The 24,735-nt window shown below is 37.7% G+C and overlaps 3 protein-coding genes across 4 annotated transcripts in view; 2 read left to right on the top strand and 1 right to left on the bottom strand.

Moving 5' to 3' along the window:
- The first annotated feature begins 265 nt into the window (after nt 1-265).
- LOC149654263 (uncharacterized) lies at nt 266-6,182 on the top strand. Of its 2 annotated transcripts, XM_089845712.1 has the most exons (7): nt 266-1,783; nt 2,308-2,430; nt 2,493-2,605; nt 2,717-2,828; nt 2,989-3,295; nt 3,729-4,236; nt 4,409-6,182. In XM_089845712.1, the coding sequence occupies exons 2-7, from the start codon at nt 2,395-2,397 to the stop codon at nt 4,674-4,676; spliced, it is 1,344 nt and encodes a 447-aa protein (XP_089701838.1). In that variant the 5' UTR covers nt 266-1,783; nt 2,308-2,394; the 3' UTR covers nt 4,677-6,182. The 2 variants fall into 2 exon arrangements, with proteins under 2 accessions (XP_089701838.1, XP_089701839.1); XM_089845713.1 differs by lacking the exon at nt 266-1,783 and having other exon boundaries at nt 2,410-2,430; nt 2,493-2,585.
- Nucleotides 6,183-16,284: 10,102 nt separating this feature from the next.
- Nucleotides 16,285-24,735, bottom strand: part of LOC149654261 (uncharacterized) — a 31,444-nt gene continuing 22,993 nt past the window's right edge. Inside the window, exon 3 of the mRNA XM_089845711.1 lies at nt 16,285-16,896. Coding sequence (XP_089701837.1) covers nt 16,681-16,896 — 216 coding nt within the window. The 3' untranslated portion in view covers nt 16,285-16,680. The remainder of the gene's footprint in view (nt 16,897-24,735) is intronic.
- On the top strand, nt 19,706-24,424 carry LOC149654262 (uncharacterized). The gene is made up of 2 exons (XM_089845193.1): nt 19,706-22,030; nt 22,110-24,424. The coding sequence occupies exons 1-2, from the start codon at nt 20,050-20,052 to the stop codon at nt 24,422-24,424; spliced, it is 4,296 nt and encodes a 1,431-aa protein (XP_089701319.1). The 5' UTR covers nt 19,706-20,049.

The following is a 24,735-nucleotide window of genomic DNA, read 5'->3' as shown; positions in this document are numbered from 1 at the left end:
TTTTTATCAATCGGGGTATAGGGACAGATAAAAATAACGTGGTATTATATTAAAATATGGCTATTTACCCGAAGTTTCAAACGTAAGCCTTGGTTGTTCTGACACTTAAGGAAAATAATAGTGGCCTTTCTTGTTATAATAATCGAATAACTATTGTCTATTTTACTATTTACTATTCGGTCTATATTTATATCGACATAACCAGCACTATCAACTGTTGCTTTAATAAACATTTCTACTAATTCTGGAGTCGGTCTCCCTCACATCGAGATCGAGAACGACAATTTCGATAAATAATGAATGGATAGTCCACCAGGCGGTGTTAGTGTATCGATAAAATGGCGGGATTTTTTTTAGGGAGGGGACTAGGTAGTACTTGATGGTAGCGAAGATGAAGGTAAACTCGAACGTTCTCTCTTTACGTGAATGAGATCTTGGCTATAGCTATATACATATCAAACATACAGTTTAACGTCGAGTTAAATTTCACAATTTGATTTTCTACCTCAGTCGGATAGTAACTATAGTAAACTTTCTGTGTCCCCTTGTAGTTCTGATTAACAAAATATTACGTTAATCACACCACGAACCTTTCGACAACCCGACTAAATTACTGTTTAAAGAATGCAAGGTTCGATATATTTCACAATTGCACGCTTACCAAACCCTTGTATGTGAATTCAACTATATATAAAATGAACCACTAATACATTATCGAAGTACAAGATTTATAACATCAATAATTTAAATTTAAAAAGAAGAAAAAAACATACGACCATAAATCAAAACCAGGCACCATATGCTATTATAAAATTATACCATAACCTAAATGCTAAACTAAAATTCATAACTAACATACAATATAGTGTGTAAATAATTTAGAAACGCTCTATGGAATGAGATCAATTTACTAACAATAACAAACTTATAACGTTTAAATAGCTGCTCGTACGAAGTGACCTCAACAACTAAAATTCATAACTAACATACAATATAAAAACAATATCTAATTATGGTTATAGTGTATAAATAATTTAGAAACGCTCTTTAGAATGAGAATTTACTAACAATAACAAACTTATAACGTTTAAATAGCTGCTCGTACGAAGTGACCTCAACATTTCTATTTTAAATCGTCTTCGTTGTCCACGCACTAGTTATTCTATGAGCACGATGATAACTTTCCTACTTAAATATTATTGAAAATAACGAGTATTAATAATAATAATAATAATAACAATACTAATATGCTATTACATCTTTAAAAAGTAGAAAGTTTTATAAATATAGATCATAAGTGGAAATATTCTCTCTTTTTCGATATAAAGACTTACATTTGCACGAAATACAAACTTACACAAATAAAATATACGAATGCCTTTGAATAGAAAATTTGTTATTAGGTAGATTAAACGATTGTTACATGTTGCAATCCCTCGAGTTTGGGAGGGATGCGTGTCGGGGGCAAGGGAATTGTGTGACAGTTTTAGCGGCGCTGCCTGGTCATTATACTCGCATTCTTGCAATCTAATCTACCTGCACTACTTATACATTTTTTACCAAACATTTAATTAAAAACGGAAAATGCAATTTCGTTCGAATTGATTTGTTAGTTCCCAAAATCGCCATAAACCTAATGTACCGAAATGTAGCTTGGGAGAGATAGAAATTTTGCAAAAGTGAAACTGAACGGACTGAGAACGCTGGCGCTACAAAGTATATTAAGTATTTCTAATCCGCGACTATCACGGAAAATGGTAACCAGTTGAAACTTCTTGACAATGTAAATATTTTAACTAAAATATATTACCTACTTTGTTTACATAATTTAACTTACAATTAAGTCCTTTGGCGAGAAAGTTATAAACTGCTTTATGGATACTCTAAAGCCTATTGGCATTAACGCCCTTTTCGACAAGAATCAATATATGTTTCTGTATAACTCGCTAGTAATAATTAAAGATATAGTAAAATATATTTTTGATAGCACGGTTTTAATTTCGACTATAATTTTAATTTGAGCTTAAATCTCGGTAACATTTTTGTCAAGGGTAAGATTTCCATGAACCGCACTGCAGCTGATATTTCCAGCTTTCTTGTGCCTTTTCGCGTCTTACTATTTTGATTAAACAATTAAGCAGTTCCGCATGCTTAGTTTAAATGAAACTTAGGGTAAATAATTACTATTTACTCGCACCTCAGATACTACTTTTCATTTTGGCTTCACGCGTCTTGCTTCTTAAATAACATAGCTGCCCATATTTTTAATTTGAACTAAAACCTCGGTTACATTTTCCCATGGGTAAGATTTCCACGAACCACATTGCGTCTTATGAATTACCAATTACTGTGCAACGTCGAAACGTTTTTGCGAAAATAACTCCATAGATTAATATGAACTCTTCAGGGAAGTACGTTCTAAGGGTTGCAGTGAGTTTCCATTTATAAAAATGATTAAATGTTGTAGGCCTTATACATTTTTATTGTAATAGACAAAGTCTCCAACGTCAGAGGAGCAGTTTCAGAAATTCATAGCAGGGCAATTTACAGAAAGCATTTTGGAGTCGGCGATACAGTATATTTTGGTAAATTTAGTAAACGTAAGGTAACGTGATGAAAATAAGAAATATGGGTTTCGTATTAAAAGAGTCGCGTGGTTTTCAATTAAACTTACTATTTTAAAATTTGTTTAATTACATGGTGGGAATTTCCTAAGTTTTGTCATGGTGCCATTTGATCGTGTCAATGTTTTGTTGAAATATGTGTACCGAAGAACAACATGGAAAAATAAGGAAGATATTCCGAGGCAACTATCTGTCTGTAGAGGAGTAAGTTTAATATTCTCCTTATTTTTAGATAGAACGAAACTGAAAGTGAATGGGTGAGCACAGGCTTCCATCCAACCAACACCACATTTAGTTATTTTTAATCTTTTTTTCTTTTCTTCGTTTCGAATTTCATCATTGGAACGAACTTCTTATTTTTCAGATTGCGGACGTGTACGCTGCAAGCTATTACCCATCTTTACCACACATATATCATTATTCACCCTCATTTCGATTTATTGAAAACAAAATAATGTCTTTCGTAAGCCCAGCGAGCGAGTTGAACATCGAGGGCAAAAGATTATCTCTTAGTGGGTTTGGCGGATCAATTTGGTTAACGACAATAGCCTGTCTCGTTGTTCTGTCAATATTATCGGTCATCTTCAAGAAATTCATTCGCAACGCTTGGCGAAAAGAGTTTTTGTGTTTGGAATACGTCTGGTTTTTCACATCGAACGTATTACAGAACCGTTAAGTATAAAGTGTCATATGGTGTAAACAAAGGGAGTGGCATACGGGCGTGGTATCTTTACATGAAGTAAAAGCAAATTCGTCGTTAGTGCATGTAGGCTTTGAGCTCCCACAAGCCTCAGGTGGTGCCTTTGAAATAAATTCCTACTATGTTAATTTAATTTCTAAGTGAATGTCTTAAAAATGTTTGTCCGCGGCAGCTGTACATTTTACAATAATAATCTAAACTTTTGTCTATGATATTCAGCATGGTGCCAGGTACTAACGCTCCCTCGGCTGCACCACTGATAACGTAACTTCATGCGAGTCTGGAAATGTACAAATAATTAGAGTACCATAAAGCTGTAGGGCTTCTTCTTGAAACTTAATTTTGAAAATAATTATCTCTGGGCAGTTGCATACGACTCGCTTAAAGAATTCTTACTTTTTCAGCTCCGGATATATTTGCGCGAAGAAGTTCGGCAAAGTTGTTGTTGTCGGGATGGTTACTGGGCACTTCAGTTTTAATCAAAGCCTACGCGGGGAATTTGAAGAGCGAAATGATGGTCTCCAGATCGATTCGAATTAATACGATAGAGGATCTGATGAAATCTCCTGGTACCAAAGCAGCCATAAGAAGGGATTCGTGGTTTGAAATAATTTTTCTGGAACGTATTGGTTTTACTCCGGAAATGGCTCGATTCGCGAATCAGGCTACATACTACGACAATTTTTACAGCACCCTGTTCTCCTCTTTTCCCAACGTTACCCATAAATACGCCTTTTTGGATGGAGTCCATGGATTACAGTATAGAATAGATATTAGCCATCGGTTCCGCGAGTACTTGGAAAACAACGGCTTTAAGTTGTACTTTGGAAAAAAGAATTATATTTCGGAACTCTCGACGATCCCTTTTAGTAAAAAGCTACCGCGAAGAATTCTGGAACATGTTGATTACTTGTGAGTTGATTACCATGGTTGTGTTTAGTAACAGTAATCGCCCACTCTAATCGTGACTGCCTACTAGTCTCGTAACTGTTTCAACAAATTGTCCGTTGAGTTTTATTGAACACAGCCCTAATGTATCATCCATAATGACTACACGTTCTTAAAATGTCTTTTTCTTGCATAGGACAAGTCGGTTTTTTGAAACTAGTCAGCCTCATCGATATATGATTTACTTCAATTTAAAGACTAATCGTTTCGTAGCGTCGGATGAAGGAACCACCTTGAATGAAATCACCGTGACGACCATTCAGGAATTATCCATTATGTTTCACTTGTGGTCTTGGGGAATTGGAATCGCTTGCTTAACCTTATGCCTGGAAATGATTATCAACAAAATACTTCAAAAGGAACCGAAATCGAAACAACGCGACATTCGTTTGGAAATGGAATAAAATCCCACCTTTTCTCGATAAATAGAGATTGCTCTTTTTCTGTATTACATTATAATGACCAACCCTTAAAAAGTAACCTTTGTATAAAAAAGAAAATTTGTAAAACAACCTTTCAACCTTTTTAAACTGTATTCCTGGAGAACTTCTCTACCGAGCTAGCGAAAGGAGAACGTCCCCAAAAAACCCAAAAAAACACCACCAAGTGCCCAAAAACGACTGCACGTTTACCGCAGAAAGCTCGGAGATGATTCGCTAGCTCAGGCTCAGAGAGAGGAGATCTTTATAAAATGAAAACTACCTTGTAAAAACGCACTTAACTCTTTACCTTGTCATGGGAGGACCATTCGAAAAATCCCACCTTTTCCCGATAAGTACAGATTGCTCTTTTACATTATAATGATCTTCTTGGACGACACTTGGGAATCTACAAAAAGCAGAGCTAACTTGGGTTTAAAAAATGTTAATTTAACCTTAAATGAAAATTATGACACTCTCACTTGAACTAACTTTGAACAAACACAACTGTGTTGGGCAAATTGGATGACACGACAAATGTTCTGTTAAAACAGACAGTTCCCGGCATCATATACCCAGGATTGTAAATAGACGAATACCTGAAGTTTGATAAATATGTGCAAACTTAATCTAAAACACCAAGTTACATATCAAAGACTATTTTAATGTTGAGTTAAATTTTACAGTTTGATTTACGTCAGTCGGATATTAACTACGGTTTAATTGTCTAAAGTAATAATCATTTAACTTTCTGCGTCCCATTGTAGTTCTGATTAACAAAATATTAAGTTAAACACTTCATAAACCTTTTCGACAACCCGATTAAATAACTGTATAAGAAATAATGGGTTCCAATTATACCAAAATTGTACGCTTACCAACCCTTATATGTGAATTCAAATATCCTTATAACCAAAAACTACCACATTATCGTACTACAATATTTATAACGTCAAATAATTTTAATTTTACAAAAAAAAACAACCATAGCTCATAAACCAGGCACCATATACTATTATAAAATTATACAATAGTCTATATGCTAAACTAAAATAAATAAAAAACTAATATACAACAATATAAAACAATATATATATATATGGTTATAGTGTATAAATAATTTAAAACACTCTTTAGAATGAAAATTTGCTAACCATAACAAACTTAGAGCATTTAAATAGCTGCTCGAGCGTAATGACCTCAACGTATCTATTTTGAATGGTCTTCGTTGTTCACGCGCAAGTTATACTTATGTGCACGATGACATCTTTCCTACAATAATTATAAAGCAATATTGTAAAATAACGAGTATCAATAATAATAATAATAAAAATACTAATATGCTAAAAAGTAGAAAGTTTATAAATATAGATCATATGGTGAAATGTTCTCTCTTTTTCGATATAAAGACTTACATTTGCACTAAATACAAACTGACACAAAATTTGTTATTAGGTATATTAAACGATTGTTAAATGTTAAATCCTGACAAACTCTTCAAGCAGTCCTTTTCAATTAAGAATGTCAAATGATTATATTATTGTTGATGAGGAGGGTACGCGCCCTAGCACCGATGCCAAAGGCATATTGTGCATCCTCGTAATCAGGCCTTGAATAGGCCTGTAGCTGCAGCGTAGCGAAGAATTCGCTCCACCGTGAGAGAGGAGACCCTCGAGGGTTCCAGGGTGTGTGAATCAAACTTATTCTAATCTAAGCGAGGCGAAGTAGTCGCACTCGCAAAGTACGTGGGCGGATGTTTCTTCCATCTCCTGACACGACCTACAGAGAGGGTCGTCGGCAAAACCCATCAGATGGAGGTGCCTATTAAGCCGGCAATGCCCGGTCAAAAGACCGGTGGCCAGCCTAATATCCCATCTGCCGAGCGAAATTAGGTCCCTAGCACGAGACCTGCAGGGACCATCGACAAACAACTTTGTCTGTCTCTGGCCCTCCATGCTGTGCCAGAGCTGATTTTGTATGACAGTCAACCTGTCATGCAGACACCGTTTGACGTGCCTGTAGGGGATGGGGACGGCCGGCTCCGGCCCCAAGAGCTTGGCCTCCGCACCCCTTTTCGCAAATCTATCGGCTTGCTCATTGCCATAATATCCGCTATGCCCTGGCACCCAGTACAGCAGAACCCTGTTGCAGGATGCCAGTCGCGCTAGCAGGTCGAGGCAGCTACGCACCAGTTGAGAAGAAATCTGACACTGGTTCAGAGCGTTCAGGGCAGCCTGACTGTCAGAATAAATTCTCACAGTCCGTCCGGTATACCCTTTGTTAATACAGTAATCTGCGCAATAACAGATCGCGGCCAAATGATAGTAAGGTAATCTACAAGAAGAAAATGTAAAATTAAATCTCCATTTTACTTCATAAATCTAAATAGATTTAGGGTAAGTCATCGCGAAGAAATAAAATCAAATCTGGCGAAAAAGCTCTCAAAAAATCCTAGTCCCAAAGATTCTTGAAATGGACTTCTAAATTTAAAAAAAAAATGCATTTTAAGGCGTCCGCATCCGAATCCCCCCTATTTTGACACTGAAGAACTGTGGCTTTCTTAAGTCAAGTATCGTGTAGGTGGACTCCCAGATTAGGAGTCCATGAAGATCGATACTGATCGAGTTTTTCATGTTTGACTTCACCAGGAATTTCCACCTGACAAAATCTTGGGTTTCCAATTTCTCTTGGCGCGACTGATTTCTCGAGAACTTTATTCACCAATGGATGCATCTCTTAAGGGCTCACCAAATACCTCGTGAAGACGTCGATAGTTTCCGTTTTTAATTAAACAGTAAAGCAAGTGTACAAGGGGAAACTGTCGATAAAGAAATTTCTCTCTCCAAACTCTTTCTTAGTTCTTAAAGATCTAATAGAAAAGGCTTTGGAAATTTCTAATTCTGTGAGAGCTGGTCTCTTTGGCAAAGGAGAGATTTTTCCTGATCATTTGTAACAATTACCTAAGATCAATAAGATCTATTTTATGCAATGTACTTCTTAAGGGGCTGTGGACAGTGTATTGCATTTAAGTGGGGTTGATTTTAGCAATATATTATGTTCTAATGATCGCAAACAGTAATCAAAAACCGTTTAATTGGTAATAATTCTGACAGAGTTACACTTTTTTATGAATTGATCGAAATGCGTTTTGTACGAATGAAATGTACTTCCATTTGACCATGTGTCAACTATAGATAAAACTTAACTTGGCACAAGAACACAACACTATTATATTAGGTAAAGTGGGAAAATTCGATCAGCAATTGTTCAAATTGGTCTGTTTTTCGACTGTATATAGATCTATTAGAGATTCGTCCTTCTTTCTAAGATGTTCCTTCTATCAAGGTGTTTTCCAAAAACTTACTTTATTATTGTAAAAATTGTTTGAGTTTATGTGTGTAATTTTTATCACGATTTTTTTTTTCATAATTATATTTTGTTAAAGGGATTGTATCCTATAATTGAATCTGAGGAAAAAGTATGCTTTCCCTCTACTGAAAGTATGGGAAAACGGTCTGAAAAAATTGTTTTTGCATCAGAAGGTACGCTTCTGTTTAATCTCAGATTGTACGCATCGCTGCTTAATTGAAAATTTAAAAGTTACTTTGAAGTTTGAACTTTTTTTTTGTTTTCGCGGCTCCGATAATTTGTTTAGGGACCCGCAACTAATGTGATAAGTAGGGAACTTGATTTGAACCGAAAGAAGGAAAAAATTAAACTATGCACCAAAGCGCAAATCCCTCTAAAAGCATAACTTAGATCAAAACTTCATAGTGTAATAATTAATTTTACGAACAAGTTGCGAGAGTTGGAAATTTACAACGAAAGGTCCTCAACACCTTACATTTCTCGTGGAACCACGAGATCACGTGATCTTTGACGAAATCGCGAAACATCGAGTAGGTCTGTACACTTAGTGGGTGCGAAGTCTTTTCTTTTAAAAGTGTGTTTTGTTCAAAATAAAAAATTTTAGGCAGTGGTCTCTATGGTTCATCATTAGTCTTGACTATGGAAATTTAATATTATATATAGTGATGAAATTATATACTTGTGAAATAAAAACGAACATGGTTTCTCGAATATTGCTCTTGGCAAGAACCCATGTAACACCTGAGAAGATAGAATTGGGCTGAATCCATGATCTTGCCATATTGGCAAGCAAAAGTATGTACTCATGGAAACCTTATCAGGTTTTATCAAGGCTTTTTGCCTAAAGATATAGACGAAAATATGTCGATATTTTTATAAGTATAAAATAAAGGTTCCGTATAAGTTAGACACAAGTTACTGAGAGCGTCTCGGATATGGAGTGACGTAGGAAAACGTCATGTATATTTTAGTACAGTTAGAGAGGTGAGTGTATTTAAACTTATTTGTTGTTGTTGTCGTTTGCTAAAAAGTTCTATCATTACAAAATATACACGGGAATTTATTTATTTATATGATGCAGGAATTAATAACCGTTTATCAATGAAATCTTCACCCCTCATCTTGCAAATATTTTTTTTAATATATTATTGACCCTCTTAAATTAAAAGAAAGCTCTGATGACGTTGTTGAAATCATGTTCAACCAACTTTTATTTAAATTCATAAATTCCTGGAATACATTGTACTTGTGGAACATAACTTATATTATAAACTTATGATATTATGGATTGAGTGAAAACTTGAAACGTTGAACGAAAGCTTTATCAAAGAAAAAAGAGCATAGAATCTTTTCTTTTTCAGTTTCCTGCTTGATACGGTTTGACTCCTTAAAAGTGGAAGCCTAAAGGATGCCTCTCAGTTTCAGGTTTCAAATACCGAAATTTCGAGTTGACCCTCAAAAGCCCCCGAACTTTTGAGTTAAGTGTCTCAAACATGTATCTCCAGAACGTTATGGATTCCTTTCTATTTTCTCTTTCATCTTTGCGAGATATTTTTTGAGCATCACTTCTTATCGTCAGTGTACCTACTGATTCGTGAAGAAAGAATGGAACATTTTTGAAATTGCCAACTACGCAAAAAGTCTTTTAATTTTAGATCCACTTGAACTTTTTATTTATTTAGCTATGGGTTTGTTCTTAATACAGTTTGGTGAACCGAAACAGAACCTTTTCCAAAAGTATACGGTAAAATGGAGTCTTTTGTTTGACGTCCGGTATGTGGACAACAAAGACGTTAGATATGACTTCAAACAAAATGGACTGGTAGCCTTAAAGTCCCATCTAACGTCATTGTATCCATATACCCATCAATGTTCCGTCTTAAGTTCTTAACCCTAAATAAAGCTTACGAAACAAGTTTTGAAAAGGGTGTTCAAACTATTCGTCAATAGAGTAATTTCAGTAGAGAGGGGGGGGCTGAACTGTGTATCCCCAACGTTGGGGCCGACTTTGCATGAGAGAATGCTATTTGCCTCGGATGGGGATATCACTTAGGTAAGAGATATAGGGTTATGACTGTGCTATATATGGGAAAGAAATTACTCTGTATATGGGCTCGTGCTGTCCGAATATGATAATCTATGAGTTATATTTAAGACAGGCATTGGGCCCTTGCGTAACAAGTCGTCCAAAAAATACCCCAACGCCATCTTCTCATGAACTAACACTAAAAAGCTAAAGTTAACTTAAAATATTAAAAAATAATAATTTTTTTTGGTCTAAATATTCTCTTTGATCTAAAGTTAAAATAGGGACATAATATAAAAAAAATTAAGTCTCTTTTTGCACCTTCCTTGATCTTATTATATTCTCCACGTGACTGTTTTGTAAATCATTTCACCCAAGGCGGGAAGATGTGAAAGTACCAAAAAAAGGTATATGCAAATTAGATATTCTTTGAAGAGTTTTAGCCGGCAGCTGGTTTCTCTTTGAAATAAAAGGTTCGTGGAACAAGGGTATTTAAAACAGAATGGGTGAAACATTACAGAACAATAACCTTTTCAAAAGTTGTAGGTAAAATAATTAGTCTGGTGGTTGCCCAGCTTGTTTTCTTTGAATGTGTACAACAAAGACCTTAGATATGACTTCAACTAAATGGACTTTGGATGGCAGGTATCCTGATACCCCTTTTTGAGAAAGGTCTATTGGCTTAACCTCTGTAAAATAACCTTGTGTCCAATAGGGGTTACAAAGTACGTAACCAACGCGCAAAAAGTGAATACGTAGTAGGTATTTTCAGAATTTTACATCACCCAAATTTGTTTTTTTGCTGAGCAAGCTTGAAAAATTGTCTCCTTGTGATGTCACGCGAACACGCGACAAAAAATTTGAATTTTTTAAAGAAGAAGTATGCCTGAAAGGGCGTTGTTTTTCTTTAGTAAGAGGAATTGATAGTTCGGGTTTAAATTGTGCTACCAAGGTATGCTACGCTGTTTGAAAATACACGTGGAGATGTATTGTATTACTAATACTTGTGTTTTTACCTCTCCGAGTGACGTATGTCACGGAGAGGTTCTAATTTCGACGTGTCTGTGTGTCTGTCTGTCTGTGTGTGTGTCTGTCTGTCCGTTGTTACACCCACGTGACCGCGTTCGCAGTTTGCAAATCGGAGCAAACGTGTATTCAATTTCCAGACTGCATTTACAGTCCCGGAAATTGTATTCCACTTACAGGCTATTACTCCATTGCCTGTCTAACAACTCTGTTCATTTGTCCACCCCACATGGACACCAATCTGAACTTACTAACTTCTAAACACCACCATCTTCTAGTCTTTCGCCCATTCCACATCGACACCAGTTTGTACTTACTGGCTTCTAAACACCACCACCTTCTCGTCTTTGTCCATTCCACATGGACACCAGTCTGTACACCTGGCTTCTAACACCACCATCTTCTGGTCTTTGTTTTTGTCCACCCCACATGGACACCAGTCTGTACACCTGGCTTCTAACACCACCATCTTCTGGTCTTTGTTTTTGTCCATCCCACATGGACACCAGTCTGTACACCTGGTTTCTAACACCACCATCTTCTGGTCTTTGTTTTTGTCCATCCCACATGGACACCAGTCTGTACACCTGGCTTCTAACACCACCATCTTCTGGTCTTTGTTTTTGTCCATCCCACATGGACACCAGTCTGTACACCTGGCTTCTAACACCACCATCTTCTGGTCTTTGTTTTTGTCCATCCCACATGGACACCAGTCTGTACACCTGGCTTCTAACACCACCATCTTCTGGTCTTTGTTTTTGTCCATCCCACATGGACACCAGTCTGTACACCTGGCTTCTAACACCACCATCATCCTTAAGGTTAAGACATACGCGGCGATCGGCTAGGGTTACGAGAAACGTCTAGCCTTCCAATGGAGGGGTCTTCCTCCAAGGTTCACGCAATTGCGATGTTCTTATCTACAGCTGCGATTCGAATCCTTTATATACTACCTATTTGAGTAAGTCGAAACAACAGTCATATCCTTCAATTCAAACGTCAATATTAGTCAAGTCTCTCAAGGTTGTTTAATTATTCTTTTTTAAAACGATGTAACGCTCAATAAGGCGAACAACTAACGAAGAAAATATTACATATTAATTATATTTATTTTAATATTTAAGATAATCTCTTTTCTCAATTCAAAATTAATACGGAAAGAGTTAAAAAGCAGTCTATTTTTTGTCTGTGTGTGTCCGTCCGTTATCACACTAGTATAGTGCGCCGAGTTAGCGGTTCGCTTTGTTTTGATGTGTTAAGAAATCCTACAGAACCTTAATATTCACTTTTTCCATAATATAAAGTGAATATGTGGAAATCTTTTTCGTAATTACGATGCATTTAGTACATTTGTAGCTTTAAAGCTCTGTTTCATTTTGATATTCCAAGGATGTTTTTTAATATTATTATTTGAAATGGCTGTTTATATATTACTTAAGCTATACTACATCTGTATATAGAATAATCCTTGGTTTAGGTATTTCAAGACGAAAGCTATGGCCTCGATTCTGTCGGGTAAATCAAGATTGATCCGCAATAGGCTTAGTGAACCAAAGAGTAAATAATTGAGACCTGAGGTGGAGTAAACTCTGGGTTTTGATTATCGTGTCTGTAATGAAGGGACATTAACGGTTCAGAGTGAACCGAAAGTTAAATACACGTTTAAATAATCAAATTTAGATTTTATAATAGAAGAAAGCATCATGGTAGCAATTAGATCAGTGAAAGGGCTAATCGTTATCGGATCGTAGATTTGAAGTTTTCATTCTTGTTTCAAAGTTAATATAGAACGAGTATTGATACTGTTAGTTATTTAAAACAGAATTGTATATTTGATTTGCGATAAATGATAAAATGAAGTTTCAAGTGTGTGACTCTCTGAAATACGGTAGGGGGTAGAGACGAGTGCTTTTTATTGATATCGTTAGTTACTAAATTCAATGTAGTGAAGTTAATTTTGGGATAAATGACAAGCGCTGGCTCTCTTTCAAATGACCGTAAACGGTTGGTCTTTCATAATACGGGAAATCAACGACAAAATGTATAATGCAATACAATGCAAAAAGGTCAAAGGTTATATTCTTCCGTCCATACTCCGTGATTGTTACCTCTCCGAGTGACGTATGTCACGGAGAGGTTCTAATTTCGACGTGTGTGTGTGTGTGTGTGTGTGTGTGTGTGTCTGTCTGTGTGTCTGTGTGTCTGTTGTTACACCCACGTGACCGCGTTCGCAGTTTCCAAATCGGAGCAAACGTGTTCGCCATTTCCGAACTGCTTTCACAGTCACGGAAATGGCTCCTCTACTTGAGTTCTCACACCACCATCTTTTGGTCTTCGTCCATCCCGCATGGAGACCAATCTGTACTTACTGGCTTCTAATCACCACCATCTTTTGGTCTTCGTCCATTCCACTTGGACACCAGTCTGTACATACTGGCTTCTATTCACCACCAACTTTTGGTCTTCGTCCATCCCACATGGACACCAGTCTGTACATACTGGCTTCTAATCACCACCATCTTCTGGTCTTCGTCCATTCCACTTGGACACCAGTCTGTACACCTGGCTTCTACTCCATCGTCATCGTTGGGTTTAAGACATTCGCGGCGATCAGCTAGGGTTACGAGAAACGTCTAGCCTCCCTAAGGTGGGATCGCCACCAAAGGTTTTCGCAATTGCGGTTTTTCTTGCTTTTAGCTGTAGTTCAACACCCTTATATACTACCTATTTGAGTAAGGCCAAGCAACCGGCGTATGCTTCATTTCAAACGCCAATATTAGTCAAGTCTCTCAAGATTGTTTAATTGTTCTTTTTTAAAACGATGTAACGTTCAATAAGGCGAATAACTAACGAAAAAATTATTAAATATTAATTATATTTATTTTAATATTTAAGATAATCTTGTTTCTCAATTCAAAATTAATACGGAAAGAGTTAAAAAGCAGTCTATGTTTTTGTCTGTGTGTGTCCGTCCGTTGTTACAGTAGTGCGCTGCGTTAAAAGTTCGTTTTGTTTTGATGTGTAAAGAAATCCTACAGAACCATAATATTCCCTTTATCCTTAATATATATAAAGTGAATATGTGGAAATATTTTTCGTAATTTTGATGCATTTAGTACTTTTGTAGCTTTAAAGCTCTATTTCATTTTGATATTCCAAAGATTTTTTTTAATATTATTATTTAAAATGGATGTTTATATATTACTTAAGCTATACTACATCTGTTTATAGCATAATCCTTTCTAAAGTGAATACAAGCACAACGCTACTATGTTGGTCAAATGAACTTTTATTTGTCAACATGCCTAGTGAACCAAAAAGTAAACGCTTGGGTTTGGTTTTCGTTTCTGTAATGCAGAGACATTAACGGTTCAGAGTGAGCCGAAAGTTAAATACACTTTTAAATAATTAGGCTTAGATTTTGGGCGCGTTCAGTAACGCTCAACGGAGGCTCTGTTGAATGCGCATTCGCCACTGAACGATTTTCGGAACTTCCGGTTTGACGTCACGATTGTAAGCGAAGAGGCATCGAAGTCATCGGCTGTAAGAGCCGATTACTTCGTTGAGCAACGCATTTGTGACGTAGCAGCAATGGAGGAAACTTATATCCCTGAACGATTTCGAGAAGTTAATTTGATGGATAATTTCGGAACTATTTATAAAAACTAAGAAAATTGTTGAGGTGAAACGAGAGGATCGTGTTTACATGGCCACCCTGTTGTGAATATGGCTTTGAACATAGAGGGCATACAGTTGAGGAGTAGAAAATCAGGCCTTTACAAACACGTAAAGGTAATATCCCTCCAAAGTTTTATCTCTTCATTTCCCGTTTTTCCCCCCATCGGATGATTTTAATGTGTACAAGTATATCATTATTGGATGTAAAATGTCGTCTGATTTACAGTATATTTGCTATGCTTTGTATACTGCTTTAATATTTCATAAATTTTAACTTAAGAAACACTTCCATATCTGGGCAAATAAGTTTGTAAGTAGTCGTCTTGACTCGGAGAGGTAATATTTTGGTTTTCCCAACTTGTATGTGGCTATCTTTGGGAATTTTAATGCTACATGGATACTCTCGATACATGAACTATGACCCACACATTGACGTATCAGTCTTCACCGTTGAAGCTTGTAGAGAAGCTGGCTAGAGGGTGAGTGATTCAGTTTTTTTTCGCAAGGCATGTTTAACAATTATTATTATTTCGTGTATTTGGCCCTATTTTAATTACAAGCAAGAAGTGTTTGCATTTTTGCCCAAGAAATTTGTAAGGCATTCTACTCTCCTTATATGTATTTGCTCAGCTAAGCCTTTGTTAGAGATCAGACAAAATAGGTAGAAAATGGCGTTTAGTTAAAGATAGGTTTTGTAGTTACTGAATATTAAATTCAAAATACACACCAAATATGTTAAAGTCGGACAATTGCAAAGTCGAAAAGAAAATAAGTTTTTTTTTCATAGAACAGTGGGTTTAAACTCTGATTGAAAAATCTTTATTGCAAAAACAATAAAATATATATTAGTAATTGCAATTTCCAAATTTTACAAAAATTAAGATATGTTTACATATTTTATCGGATACTTTTATAACAATTTTTACATTTTTTTAAGGTTTAATTTATGTTTACCTATGCCATGATAATCTAATTTTTTTCTTTATTTAGTAAACAATCTAATTAACATTTAGCTCATTTTGGTACATGTACCGAGTTAATACTATGTATTAGATATTTTAATATTCGACTTAAAATCACTGCGATGTCGTTAAATTTAGTTTGAAGTGTTTAATTAATATACAATTTAGGGAAAACGTATAAGATCATGTACAAAATAGGTACTTGACAACGTCAGGGTCTCTAAAAAACTCACCTGAAGGAGGGGCTGAAATAGCTTTCATTATATATAAAAAGAAATATCTTCAAAAAAATTCAAATTTATTAAACCTAAAAAATGCAGAAAATTAGTAGGTCTTGAAGTAAATTTACTGTAGAAAATTTAATAGGTTGTTAATTTGCTCTTAATGATATCTTTTTATGTCTCATTACGCACGAATGTTTTTTAAATTTCATTGGGTGAATGGCATTTTCAATAGCATGTTCATAATAAAAAAATTCTTTTTTTTTTAATAGTGGCAGACGGCCTCGAATTGAAATGTGTTAAATTTGAACTTTAATTTTGAAAGTAAGTTTGGATTTCATTTGGCTATTTGGAAATATGAAGATTTGTTGTTAAATCAATCAAGCCTAAGCGTAAAATACTTCTTCGATTATTATTATTAAATTTCTATGGTGACGTGTAACTCAGCCAAAAATAATGAAGCTATCAGGTTACAATCTTGGAAAGGAGCGATTGTAACATTGAAAAACTGATTTTTCTAAGGGATTTTTTGTTCCTTTCTAAGACCTGACTATGATTTTAATAATAAATTTTACCGCAGCCTACCCATTTTAAATAAATTTTCTTACCACTTTTACATGATTATTTATCATTATATACAAATATTGTTTATTTTGAAATTTTTGTTTTACACTAAAAATAATTCTCAACATCTTTTGATATTTTCAGACGATGGCCACGTCTGTCCTTCGTAGTGGATTTAGAAATTCTTCGGCTTCTTTGGGAGATGTGCTAACAATGGCCGAAGAACCATTCGATTCAACGAATATAATGCTTTCCTTGGCTGGCGCGGGAGGCGTTCGACCAGGAATTCCACGGAAACGTTTCAAATTAGTCCCAATCAGAAGAAGAATAATTGCGGCGTAGAATACGATCACAACCTGTTGGGTGAGTCAATAAATTGTTCGATTACTTTCTTATACTTAAGCCTTGGACTCTTATTTCAAGAGTAAGACTTGGAAATGCAATAAATAGATATAAGCAAAAGTTGATAAACCTTGACCAGAGATAGATTTAATTTTAGAAGTAGGAATGGAGAACGCTTAGTATTTAGTTCAGTCCGAATCATACCCCAGTATAGAACCCCTCCCTCCAACACGTAACAAAAAGGTTAAATTATCTTATTGGCTCAATTAAACTGTAAGTTTTGATGACGTTGCTGACGGGAACTGCGAAAATACGTAATTCCTTTTTACCTCTGTCTCTATGACCCACCTCTTCTTTCATACCCCTCCGTCCCGTGGAAGGGGTCCGAGACTTTGACGCGCGTCCAGATTACTCTTTTCTCCATTCCTACTTCTAAAATTAAATCTATCCCTGCCTTGACAAACAATTCGGCCATGTTTTCACGGTTTTAAAGGCCTAAATTTAATTCCATTCTCGCCTATCATATTTTGAAAACTTAACTTGAAAAATGGTTCACCCTGAATGATTTTGAACACTATTATCTCTTCCTCTATTAAAATTGGTTGTCAGAAAATTAAGTTACGTAAGCCAAGAGAACATAACAAGATATTCTTCTTACTTAAGGAAATTTCATAAATTTTGGGAAATTCATTTTCACTAACGTCAAATATGCCTTAGAGGCCTAAACAAGAGATATTTTAGAATAAATAGCGTTGCTTCCAAGAACCAATACCGAGTGAACCTGGGGCCTTAGAGCGATTTCCTTTGCTTGTATTGGTTCTATTTTTGAGAACAAAATATATTCGATATACTTTGCAATTTGACTGTGTACACCTTTTACGGGACACATACTTTACCTGTCAAAAGCTAATTAATAAGTTTAGTGTAGGGTGCTAGAAACTTGAGGGGTCTGTTATGGAAGTGTCTGAAAACAAATAAACTAATTGTATACGAAACACGGGGTCCTCCACGCTCAGAGCGACAGGTTTGGAGACAAAGTGTCCCCTCTCAGTGAAGCGTATGTTATAAAAGTATATTGATTTTGAAAACTTTTAACTTCCCGAACCAGGAGCTACGAAATTAATTAAAATTTAAAACGCGTTAAATTCATTCAATAGAAATTTCAGACTAATCTCTCCCTTTGCTTATTTTATCAACGTTAAAATTTAAATCGTTGGAATGTATTTGATTAGTTTTCGATGTAAGTTTAAATAGCAATGAATATTAACTACGTATAATTAGTTAGGAAATCAATTTAGACTAGACAATTATTGTCAATATATGACTATGTCGCGTAGTCATATTAATTTGCGAAACTCTTTTGAAGTTAACCTTCCTAGTAAGTCCAACTCGTTTCTTAATGAATTAATATGAGCCATTCTAATATAAAATATTTCTTTCAAAACTCATCTTTCTCGGAATAACACCATTAACTTTACTAAAATTGCTCAATATCGTCCTCAAATTTTGTCATTCCAAATCCAAATATCGTGGAGATACTGCGCAGTAACTTGCGCACAAGGAAAGTAAACGTTTCTAAAGGATATATATAGTCTGTTTGGGTTTATTAAAAGATAAACATGGCTCTATTTATTTGGGATATGTTGTAAATGTAATTGGTTCATGCTCATCGGTAAATTTTGTTTAAATCCCTTCGGTATTGGAAAATTCAGGAAGTAAAAGTGTTTCCCATAGGTTCCTCACTTCTACTTTATTAGAACGTAGGTATATTGCAACTAAAGAGCTTAAAGTTGCTGGGACACTGTTAGTCTCGTAAACAAAGGAATCTTCTATTAGATGGTTTTGGGGGATTTCTACTATAGCTCGCTTTATACAAGATACGCTAAAGCACACCAGGATCAGGGAAACTCTAAGCACTTAATATCACCCGGAACAAGGTGAATTTTCCATAGAGCTGGACATAAACCTTTGCTTCGGTGGTCTCTGTAACCTCTTCGGAATCTATCGCTAAGCCTTGGTGGAAACCTTCAGAAAACTCGTGATGAAACGAAACTTTTACTCTAGTCTTCTAGTAAAAGATAAAAAGACTTAAAAGGTCCCTTAATAACAACGGTGACCAACTACACTTCGAAAGACAAGCGGAAATTAGAAATACAAGTACAAAAGTTTTCTCTCCGTAGCTACCTGGATATAAAGATCAGTCGTGGTTCTGTAGGTAGAATACTATGGTGCAACGATATCATTTACTAATCTTCTATTCTGAGAAAGTAGTTTCTGACCTTTCAAGGTGATAAACTGTAGTAGTATATTTAGTATTGCGAATGTTTTACCAATATCTAACCTTCCCTACATTTTAAAGGAAGCGTGTGCTGGCGTTATCAGCTGTATTTCTTCAACGGAAGAGATTAGACTGACCCTTATTTTGTCTAAAAATGGCGATATTCCCTACGGAACGAATTTAATTCAGCCGTAACCGAAATATTTCCTAGAATTCTTCAAAACTACGCCCAAGAACAATATAATTCTGGCTAAACAAATATTGTAACTTGAAGCGTTGACCCCTTTTAGTTATTACCCTATTGTCTACAATACCGCATTAACCAGTTAGAAATGATTGATAACTCTTGAAGATGTCAATGGCGTCTTGCATATATCTAATTTTATCCCCAGTTGCTTAGGTTTAGCATACCTATTTGATCCGTCGGAATAAATACAACTATTAAGAATCTTTGTGTACCCATTTTCCCAACGTATCTAGGCGGATTTTGTGGGAAGAGGTATGCTAATCATTAATACCAAACAATGAAATCACAATTGTGTTATAATGTTGTCACGTGACCCAGACGAGGCTAGCTTATTCACGTGATCTAGACTGGCCAATAAGAAACTTACACGATAAACAAAGCTACAGTCAGGCTAGGTAGATCGGGGAGACGACAGTCAGGATCAGATACTCGAGCGATGTAGTCATTCTTAATGTTAATTTAACGAGCTTATGTCAAAGTAATAAAGATACTGTTTTTAAGTTTTATGTCGACTTATTATTATAACATGGTGATAGAGGTGGGATAACGGCCCCACGCAAACGTATACAGAAAGATCCGCACCGTCACAACACGCCAAGGCCCAAATTGATCTCGACCACGGAAGAAGGAGACTGACTCCAGATGGCATCGTTCAAAAGCCCTGCGCAATTTATACCCGGTACAGACCCTGCTACCGCTTGGAGGGAATACAAAGAAGGCTACGTCATATACGCCACTGCAGCCAAGTTAAATGGCGAAACCGTATCGATTCAACGCGCCACATTCTTACACGTATTAGGCCCGGTCGGCAGAAGAATATACAATACGCTTCCAATTCCAGAAGTAGATGACGCCCGCACCGTTCCGGTAATTATAGCGGCATTTGACACTTATTATCAACCATACAAAAACCTGCTCTATTCGCGTTATTTGTTTCTAACAACGAAACAACAAGAGAACCAAACATTCGATCATTTCTTCACGGAGTTGAAGGCCAAGGCTTATGAGTGCGATTTTACTCCATTAACTGATCAATTGATAACCACCCTAATCGTCGTAGGCATACACAATGACAAACTACGGAAACAACTACTATCTACACCCAACCTGACACTTGACATAGCTGTTGCCCGATGTCAAGCGGAAGAAACATCCAGCATTCAGGCCTCCTTGATGGGCACACAGCACGCCACTCGGGTAAATACAACAAACGACATACCAATTGCGACCCTTGATGCAATGAATCGACGGAGCTTCCAGACACGGCGACCACGTCACACCGCACCCCCAACCATCTTGCGCCAGCCAGACTACCAAGCTAACTCTTCGCGCTTTTCAACCAGTAATCGCCGGAATACCCCATATGAGGAGCGGCAACCTAATCACGACTGTCCCAACTGTACTACAAGTCACGGGGGGAGACCTTGCCCAGCACGGAACTCGAAATGTCTCAATTGCAACATTAGGGGACACTGGCGCCCCAAGTGTCGAAAGACGTTTTCACTTCAAGAAAGACAACAGGCCCAGGAGGACAGAGAGCCCTTACAGGACTACTCACGCCAGCCCATGGTATTTGACGAGATCCCAGCCGATTATAACGAGGTTTTCAACTACAGTATCACATTGGACACCCACACACTTGATGTACCCAAGTTAGAACTACGTCCACTTACACACTTACCGAGAGAGGACGAGATCTACGACCAAATATATCTCCTTGACAAGCCAATAACCTTCAAGGTGGATACAGGATCTCAAGTAAACATCATTCCAAACCAAATTTACGAAACATTACCAGGCAGGCTGACACTACGACAACCCGTCCACACGGTAACAGCATACTCTGGCCATACAGTCCCGATAGAAGGCATAGTCGATCTCCCATGCACCTCTTATAATGCATCAATCACCTGCCCATTTTACGTCATAAAGGACGACCGGACGCCAATCCTGGGTGCCGCAGCCTCTTTTCAACTAGGCCTCATTGAACACCACCGAAGACCATTGGGACCACGTCCAGAATATCAAGTGAACTCTACATCATTAGCTGGCGAAGAAGACCATACGACAACGACTCTACAAATTACACCCACGGAAGTAATTCGACAATACTCCTCAGTATTCGGCGAAATTGGCATAATTCCGGGCACCCATCACATACAATTGAAACCAAACACTATGCCTCACATAGCCACCGCCCACAAAATACCGATAGCACTGCAACAGCCAGTGAGACATGAACTAAACCGACTTCTACAACTCGGAATCATAGTCCCAGTCCAGGAGGCAGTGGATTGGGTCCATCCGATGGTGGCCGCCCCAAAGAAGGATGGCACAGTCCGCATTTGTCTTGATCCTCGGCGGCTCAACAAGGCCATAATGCGCACACCATATCCAGTTCCAACGTCCCAACAAATATTTGCGGAGCTAAATGGAGCTACAATCTTTACTGTATTAGACGTCCAGAGCGCTTTCTGGCAAATAAAACTTGATGAGTCTGTGCACATTTGCCACGACAGAAGGCCAATATCGTTTCACGCGCCTCCCCATGGGCATCTCAACAGGCTCGGAAGTTTGTCAAGCAGCCTTACGGCGCATCTATCCAAAGACACAATTTCCAGAAGTACATATATCGACGGACGATTTTCTTATTGCCACACCGGACATGAACTCGCACATACATTCATTAATAAGAATTTTAGAAAAAGCCTACCAAATAGGATTACGGTTTAGTAGTCAAAAACTACAACTGGCAGTAACAAAAACAACCTACATAGGACATCTCCTTACCCCATCTGGAGTACAAATAGATCCAAGAAAAGTCCAAGCGATTACGTCCTTACCACCACCAACAGACAAACTGGCGCTACAAAGCTTCCTCGGCATGATAAACTACAACGCAAAATTCATTCCTAATTCTAACGAAGACACAGCTCCACTACGAGCTTTGCTTAAAAAGGATGCAGATTTTCGATGGGAAGCCACACACCAACGCCATTATGACAACTTAAAAACACTTACATCCACAGCTCCAGTACTGGCATATTTCAACCCGGAGCAACCAATCGTACTATCAGTAGACGCAAGCCCGCACGGAGTAGGAGCCGTTCTCCTACAGGACGGACACCCAGTGGAATACGCATCGACATCTTTTAATCCAACCCAACAACGCTACGCCCAAATAGACAAGGAATTACTGGCTATAGTCTACGCATGCGAACACTTCAACTACTATGTGGCAGGAACACGATTCACCGTACAAACAGACCATAATCCTCTCATAGGATTGTTGCAAAAACCTCTCCGACTCATCTCACCACGTCTACAACGGCTTACCATGCGATTGTTTCGCTACCAGATCGATCTAATTTATGTACCTGGCAAACAACTTTTGATCGCCGACATGCTCTCACGAGCCCCTCAAAAACACATGTTAATCAACACACCTGAACTGGAAGGCCCACAAACCGCAGTACATACCATAACTACCCACCCCCAAGAAGTACAGGATCGATACATAGAAATGACGCAGCAGGATTCTACCTTACAGCTGGTAATTGGGTTTGTAAAACGAGGCTGGCCTAAACATCAAAAGACATTACCAGAAGAATGTAAACCATACTGGCCCTATCAGGACGAATTATACTGCAAGCACCACTTACTCTTTCGTGGCACCAGATTGGTCATACCTCAAAGTATGAGACCAGAGATTCTTGGGAAAATCCATAACACTCACCAAGGCACAAATGCGTGTATTGCCAAGGCCAAACTCAACGTCTATTGGCCAAACATAACACAAGACATCACTAACTATGTGAAGGAATGCACGATCTGCATGGAACGGCAACGGGCTAATCCTCCAATGAGCATGACACCACACCCGGTACCCGCTTTACCATGGGAAATGGTTGGCACAGATCTGTTTATGATCGGATCACAAACATATATTCTTCTGGTCGATTATCTTTCACATTACGTTGAAGTACAAGAACTACCTAAAGCAAACACGCAAACAGTAACCACTTTCCTGAGATCTCAATTTGCACGATATGGTCCACCTCAAAGGCTCATATCGGACAACGGACCCCCATACAACGCCATGGACTTTAAACTCTTCTTGAAGAAGTGGGGCGTACAACATGTTACGTCCTCTCCTCACTACCCCCAATCAAATGGGCTGGCCGAGAGAATGGTACAAACAATTAAGAACGCCATTATCAAGGGTAATCAAGACGGAATAGACTTAGAAACGGTCCTATTAGAATACAGGACGACCCCCAAAGTGAATCGTCCATCCCCGGCAGAATTAAGCATGGGTCGCCGGTTACGCACGTTACTCACAACTACAAACAAAACCTTGCAACCCCAGTTCCCGATACAAAAGGCCAGGACTGGCATAATTCAACAACAGGCAGACATGGTAAATAGAGCCAACGAAAAACGGACTATGACGTCAACGCCGCTATACCCGGGTCAAGCTATTTATTATCAAAAAGGGAAAAGGAATTGGCAACCGGCAAAAATTGTTGCTAAAGCAACAGAGCCTCTGTCATACAAAATCGAGACGCCAACGGGTCAGATCTATAGACGCACCAGAATCCAACTGCGACCTAAACAGCCAGAGAACTTTTCCAACATCAGTACTCGCAATTCCACTCCACCAATACTCCCAAGACCAGACAACACGCCAGAGCAGAGTCCAAGTCCAGCAAACCATACAGCCTCGTTCAACTCAAGGACATTTTATCGAAGACAGACTGATCAACGACAGGTCCCAACACTACAACCAGAGGTCATAGACGAACAACACCCTCCCGGAACAGTTCTTCAGACAGCGGGCAATCTTGATGAGACTGAACCCTCCCACACTCACGAAAGGATCCAGATGCCTGACAACGACGTCAACGAGACCAGACCACAGAGCAACCAACGGGAGGACTCCAGAACATACGCCCAGCCTAGCAGAACCAGTAGGAGTGGTAGACCATTAATACCACCACGGCGATACCAAACATAGGATAGGGCAACACTAGCATAGGCATAAAATTAAAAAAAAAAAAAAAAAAAAAAAATTAATGAAAAGAAAGATGTTATAATGTTGTCACGTGACCCAGACGAGGCTAGCTTATTCACGTGATCTAGACTGGCCAATAAGAAACTTACACGATAAACAAAGCTACAGTCAGGCTAGGTAGATCGGGGAGACGACAGTCAGGATCAGATACTCGAGCGATGTAGTCATTCTTAATGTTAATTTAACGAGCTTATGTCAAAGTAATAAAGATACTGTTTTTAAGTTTTATGTCGACTTATTATTATAACAAATTG

This window comes from Phalangium opilio, unplaced genomic scaffold (genome assembly GCF_054372755.1).
Source record: "Phalangium opilio isolate 3A_F unplaced genomic scaffold, DU_Popi_V2 ptg000079l_1, whole genome shotgun sequence".
NCBI lineage: Eukaryota > Metazoa > Arthropoda > Arachnida > Opiliones > Phalangiidae > Phalangium > Phalangium opilio.
Note: the sequence above shows the minus strand (reverse complement) of the source record. Positions and strands in the feature narration are given on the sequence as shown.

What these genes read in the sequence shown, in the direction of transcription:
- LOC149654263 (XM_089845712.1), top strand. Translation starts at nt 2,395, where the DNA reads ATGAACTCTTCAGGGAAGTACGTTCTAAGGGTTGCA. An exon ending in AGTACGTTCTAAGGGTTGCA is followed by an intron (nt 2,431 to 2,492) that starts GTGAGTTTCCAT and finishes TTATTGTAATAG; the next exon opens with ACAAAGTCTCCAACGTCAGA. An exon ending in CTGGAACATGTTGATTACTT is followed by an intron (nt 4,237 to 4,408) that starts GTGAGTTGATTA and finishes TTTCTTGCATAG; the next exon opens with GACAAGTCGGTTTTTTGAAA.
- LOC149654262 (XM_089845193.1), top strand. Translation starts at nt 20,050, where the DNA reads ATGGCATCGTTCAAAAGCCCTGCGCAATTTATACCCGGTACAGACCCT. An exon ending in CAAAGACACAATTTCCAGAA is followed by an intron (nt 22,031 to 22,109) that starts GTACATATATCG and finishes TAAGAATTTTAG; the next exon opens with AAAAAGCCTACCAAATAGGA.